The sequence below is a fragment of the Cervus canadensis genome, chromosome 25 (genome assembly GCF_019320065.1).
Source record: "Cervus canadensis isolate Bull #8, Minnesota chromosome 25, ASM1932006v1, whole genome shotgun sequence".
NCBI lineage: Eukaryota > Metazoa > Chordata > Mammalia > Artiodactyla > Cervidae > Cervus > Cervus canadensis.
Window position 1 is genome coordinate 4,118,111 of NC_057410.1, and position 6,506 is coordinate 4,124,616.

Genomic DNA, 6,506 nt, shown 5'->3' on the forward strand with positions numbered 1-6,506 from the left:
TTCCTAATTAGTCTATTTTAGACAAAAATTTCATTTATAGCCAGGTATTATGAACTTGAGAATTTAAATTAGACTGATACTTAGCATGATTTGCAGATTTTTACCTGTATTGACTTGTAATGCTAAAAATACATCATAAAAATAAAATACCACTTTATCATTGGTAAACAGATTTCTCTTGTTTTTTTAAAATAAGTCAAAAATTTAAAGTAATGCTCTCAAAAGGTTAAAATCTGTTTTCCTATTGGAGTATACTTGTTATATTAATATAGAACTTGTTACATGCTTAAGGAAGGAATACATTTATAATATCACTGATTGGAATGTATCAATAGGAATGAAAGAATGAAGAGAAGTTCATTCAAAGTCATTTTCTTGATCAGATACTTATATCCCATATTTGTAACCTTTATCTTTAGATTTTAAGATCTAAAGTACTGTCAGAGATGACTATAAAAGTATCTGTGCTAAAAAAAAAAAAGTATCTGTGCTAAATTATCTAGTAAAGAGGCTGAGTAAAGACACATGTGTACATTTATTTTTGAAGTGGAGACTTTGTTTAGTCTTAGACTTACATGTAATAAATATTAAATACTTTTTGTTGGCCTATCCTTTCTAGTAATCACTGTGTAGCATTGCTTTAATTAATGCTAAATGTAGGTATTTACCTAGACCTCTTGGCCTGCCCCTAATTGTCACAATAACTGCCAGGCCAAGCATGAATTTTTTTCTTGTATATAAAGTCAGTGTTTAAACTCTTCCTACATGACATAAAGGAATCATTTTGAAAGTGGGAAAATTCATGTTTAATTTATTACCCTTAAGGCGCCACTGACATTTACCTTTTGCTTTCTCACTTGGTCAGGAATGAGTGGTATAGTTGTTGACTTTTTCCTGTCCACCAGGGCTGTCATCTGGAGATGCCTAGGGTGGTATATCTCTCGATATAGACATGCCACGTCACACCAAAACAGTTTTCAAAGTGAATGAAGCCAGTAGATCTTATTCATTTTGGTCAATATATGTTATTATAAAACAAGTACAGTTGGCGTATCTTTTCATACAGAATTAATTTTACCAAATGGGTTTTAGAAGTCTATTCATTAGCAATAAAATCTTAGTATCGACAGAGAAAATTATATCTCACCAGCCATAGTGGGATGAAAAAGTATCAAGTGAGGTCAGTTGACACAGTGGATGGGTGCTATGGAAATGGATGAATCTGATTTGCCACTCCTATCTGTGACTGAGACCTGTTTTAATACTTACATCAATTTCAGTATCCCTGAGCGCTGATTGTGTTAATGTTGCCAAACTGCTGCCCCCGTGGTGTCAGTGGCAGTAATTGATTTGGGGCTCACTTTTAAAGGTATCAGATTATACAGCCATAAAATAGTGTCCATTTTTTTCATCCTGTTTCTGCCTCCTGATACTCCTTGATATTTAAACTGTCTTCTCTGGAGCATACCGTCACTACGAGCATAGTGTCTGCAACATAGTAGGTGCTCAATAAATACTTTGAGTGAGTGGGTATTGCTGCAGTTACTTCCTATCAGTTGCTGCTGCTGCTGCTAGTCTTGATAGTACAACAGTGATAGTAGAACAATAATAAAACAGGGGGAGCCTGATTTTTATTATTTTCAACTTGAGCTTCCACTGCTACATCCAGAAAGAGCAGAGACTTTAATTCTGGAAATTATATCTGGTTTCTTGATGATGCTAAAAATTACCAAAACATTTAGAAAGTATGTTTATTTGGCAGTCCAGAGTGATACCAATTCTAATGGGACAAAAGACCTAATTTTCTGTATTTAGGAGTGTACTGATCATTGCATGAATAGAAATATTTGACTAAAGTTCAAATGGAAAATTAAATTACAGAATTTGGTTTTGTTTATGTATATATCATACTTACTCAAATAAGTCCATCCTATCATTTATCTAAATAATACAGGGAACTTTGTTGAAATAGATACATTTCACAAATAACTAAATTTAATACTGAGCCACTAACTAGATTCTAACTAGATTGAGCCACTAACTAGATTCTAGCACAAGCTGGAATCAAGATTGCCGGGAGAAATATCAATAACCTCAGATATGCAGATGACACCACCCTTATGGCAGAAAGTGAAGAGGAATTGAATAGCCTGTTGATGAAAGTGAAAGAGGAGAATGAAAAGGCTGGCTTAAAATTCAGCTTTCAAAAAATGAAAATCATGGCATCCAGTTCCATCACTTCATTGCAAATAGATGGTGAAACAGTGGAAACAGTGACAGATTTTTTGGGGGGGCTCCAAAATCACTGCAGATAGTGAGTGCAGCCATGAAATGAAAAGATGCTTGCTCCTTGGAAGAAAAGCTATGACCAACCTAGACAGTATATTATATAGCAGAGACATTACTTTGCCAGTAACTGTCTGTATGGTCAAAGCTAAGGTTTTTACAGTAGTCATATATGGGATGTGAGAGTTGGACCATAAATAAAGCTGAGCACCGAAGAATTGATGCTTTTGAACTGTGGTATTGGAGAAGACTCTTGAGAGTCCCTTGAACTGCAAGGAGATGCAACCAGTCCATCATAAAGGAAATCAGTCCTGAATATTCATTGGAAGGACTGATGCTGAAGCTAAAGCTCCAATACTTTGATCACCTGATGAGAACTGACTCATTGGAAAAGACACTGATGCTGGGACAGATTGAAGGCAGGAAGAGAAGGGGATGACAGAGAATGAGATGGTTGGATGGCATCACTGACTGGATGGACATGAGTTTGACCAAGCTCTGGGAGTTGGTGATGGACAGGGAAGGCCGGCGTGCTGCAGTCCATGGAGTCACAGAGTTGGACACAACTGAACTGAACTGAACTGAACTAAATTCTAGTCAGAATGTTGGAAACTCTGACTAAACAAATAGGTCTGTTTCAGAATCACCTTGAATATGCATATTTTCATATGCGTAATTTGGATTTGCGCCTACAAAATTTTGCCAATAATAACTATTGTTAAGAATTAGATGCTTGCATAAGCATGAGGCAAAACTAAATATAAACAATAAGAACTGAAGCTTGTTTAAAAGTCAATAAACCTTCCAATTATTTGGTACCAGGCTAGTTTTTCAATGTTCTCAATAATCAAATGGAGCAAAAACTTTCTCCCTGACTAGTTTGGCCTTAATAATTTAGATTTAGATAAAGTGAAAAACTATGATTAGTCCAAAAAGTGACAGGACACTTAACCAGGAGGTTTGGTGAAGCCATTTTACGGAGTAGTTAAGAATATGAGATGCAGACAGACTTTGGTAAGAGCCTAGTTTCTGCCACAGTTGCTATGTAATTATGGTCAAAATATGTCATAGTGATTTTTTTAAGGATTAAATGCAAAATTACAAATAAAGTGTTTAGCCTAGTGCTAGGTATAGAAAAGTCATTTAGTAAATATTATGACCCATTAGGAATCTCATCAAAGCCTTTGAATTTTCCCCAAAGAATGTAATGTGTACTCTTTATGGAAAAGATAGGAAATGTGGAAAGGATGAAGCAATCTCAATATATATGCCATAAATATATCCATATATATGTTTACATTTGTAAATATGTATATATGTTTCTACATATGTAGGTTTAAAATGTATCTTACATGTATGTATCTATAAAAATATAGACAAATACATATATACCTATTTGTCTTGGTTGCACACTTTTATTGAAGGCAACAACTTTCAATGCATTTCATATACTGGTAGAATAATGTAGTATGTGCCTCTAACATGCCTTTACTATGTATATGTGAAAGTCATCATCTAGGATTTTTTTTCTTTAACTCTTATTTAGTATTAAATAAGAAATAGGTACACAGTGTGGAATGAATTTATTTGCAGCTGTTATCATTTTATGGCTGATTTATTATGCTGTCTTAAAAAACATTCTTTGTCTCTTAGGTAAATTGGTGGATGAAACTGGACAATATAAATACATGTATTTGGCCTGTGGAGCTATTGTGGTCCTAGCCAGCGTGTGGCTGCTCATCGGTAATGCTATCAACTACAGATTGCTTGCAAGGGAAAAGAAGAAGAATATACATACCAAGGAATCTCAAGAAACTGAACCCTTGAAGACATCTCAGAGTCCCAATGTTAATATCAAAAGTGGCGAAACTGAAACGTGGAAAGGAACAGAGGTTAATCCCTCAGAAAGAGAAACGAATATTTAACAAGAATCATATCTCTAATTTCAGTATTCATGACTTTCTTAGGAGTATTTTTTTTTTCAACATATTGGAAGATTTTTAGTTGAAATGAAGAGTCATAGTTAAGGATGGAGATGAGATTTTCCTTAACAACAAATTTTAAATGTTTGTCTTTAAAAACTTATTTGGGTAGTTAAAATTTGAGATTATGCATATAAAGAATTCATGCCTTGGGTTTGTGTCCATACATGAGTCTGGTTGTGGTGGTTAAATGATTTTAAAGTCTTCTGGTGACTTCTAGTCTTGGTTATAGAGATCTGAATTCCAAAATGCTGGTTTAAGTAGTTAGAAAGAGTATGTTTAATCCTGTAAGAATACCCTATCCACATTTCATTTTTTATTCAATATTAAAGTGTGAAATGGAATTGAAGGAAATTATTTTTTTTTCCTAAATATCCTCACACACACAACTTTCATACACTTAAGAATGAACAGACAAGGTATCTGGAGAAAAAAGACAAGTTTAAAAAGAATATTATCACTGTATATATATTTTTAAATCCATGGAGGAAAAAAATGCATTATATCTGCATAGTACCTTATAGTGTGGATGTTAGAGATAAGAACATGGGTAAAAATGAGGGTGGTCTTAATTTGAAAATGTAATTAACTGCTGTAAAACAAAAGCAATTGCATATATGAAATAAATTTGAAAAAAGTAAAAGCTCTATTTTTTAAATAATTATTTCTGAGCCCTGTCCGATTTGATCCATGCATGCACATGATTTCTTTGAGGGGGGCCATCAGTACCTGGTGCTAGTGAATAGAACCCTCAAATAATCAGAATTTACTAATAAGTAAATCAAATTAAAAACCTAAATGACTCCTAGCAATGAGCCATATCTTTTGATTTGGAAAATCCAGAAAGTAATAAATAGAAACTTCTTTTAACCAAACTTAGTCCAGACTAGCTGTCTTACTAAGACACCAAAGTGGAACTCAACTGAAATCCTGGTTGACAGGCTGACAAACAGGCAGAGATTTCATTTTTCCCAACACATAGTGGTGATAAGAGGGTTACGATTATGATTATTCCATCTGAATAAAGCTAAGAGTGGAAGGTACTCACAATGAGCCCTCCAAGCTCTCTCATTTCCCTCCATTCACCAACATGCAAAAAGCAAAAAACAAATCCAAACAGGCTTTTCTCTCAGCCACTGAAAATGTCTCATATTATAGGAAAGGAAGCACTAGAAATCCCACCCTCTACTAACTAGACTCTCTACTGACTGTAAACATAACTAAACCAGGACACTTATAAAAGGCTTCTAGACCTGGAGGTTGTGTATGACTTTATATACACTTTTGAAGTGGAGATTTAGTTTATAACTTGATAGAAAGAAGCTTGAAATATGGGAACCCAGGTTAATTTAGCAGTTTCTCATTTTCATAACTATGTGAAAACATCTGGGACTGAATTGCTCTTGAATATAGAGGCATATGATAGATCTGTGAGTTCAGATCTAATAAATACCATTTTGAGTGGTAAAGTACTTTTAAACAAGAAACAATGCATGCATTAGGTATAAAGGTATAAACATTCACCTTTATAAATCTGAAGTTTAAATTAAGATCATAATTAATAAAAAACATTGAACCTTTGATTATTGAATGTCATTCTTAAGAAGTCGAAAGGATTTTGGCATTCTTTCTTCTTACCATTGCAGTAGAGGCAGATGAATAAGCAAATAAGTATTCTTATTTCCTTTAAGATTGTGCTTAGATACCAAGCTTCTGTGATAATTAACACTAGGGATTTGATTTGTAAACTTTAGGCACTGTTTGAGCATGTAGCTTGTGTTTATCAAGCTGTATACAATTCCATATTTCATTTCACATGCGCTTTTCCTCATGGAAAGGGTATTTGTATTTTTAAAATATTAACTGAAACAATATGTGCCAATACCATAGGTAAATAAATCAGGGAAATTGTGACAGTATATAGTTGTTTTTAATTTAGTTTCATTCAATCTTGAATCCTGAATGAGCTGTTTCATATTATTAGTATGTTTGTATTCAACTCTGACTAGTCATAAGAAATGTGACATCATAAATTGTGCAGTAGCTTTCCAATCTTAAACGTTTCCAAAAAATGCCTTGAATTCTCTGAAGATACATATTTAAATTAATACAGATAATAGATCCTTGGGGCAAGTAATGATCATGGGGTCTTAAAGGGCTAATTTATCACCTGCCAGTGGGTGCATTCCAGTGGTTTTCTCCATGGAAGGAGGTTTATTTACTTGCTGATGAGGTTCT

General features: G+C 33.9%; 1 protein-coding gene across 6 annotated transcripts in view; it reads left to right on the plus strand.

Moving 5' to 3' along the window:
- Window positions 1-4,911, plus strand: part of SLC16A7 (solute carrier family 16 member 7) — a 180,794-nt gene extending 175,883 nt beyond the window's left edge. For all 6 annotated transcript variants that reach the window (XM_043446714.1, XM_043446710.1, XM_043446715.1 and 3 more), the window contains one exon: window positions 3,940-4,911. In XM_043446714.1, the coding sequence (XP_043302649.1) occupies window positions 3,940-4,211 (272 nt within the window). In that variant the 3' untranslated portion in view covers window positions 4,212-4,911. The remainder of the gene's footprint in view (window positions 1-3,939) is intronic.
- The last annotated feature ends 1,595 nt before the right edge of the window (window positions 4,912-6,506 follow it).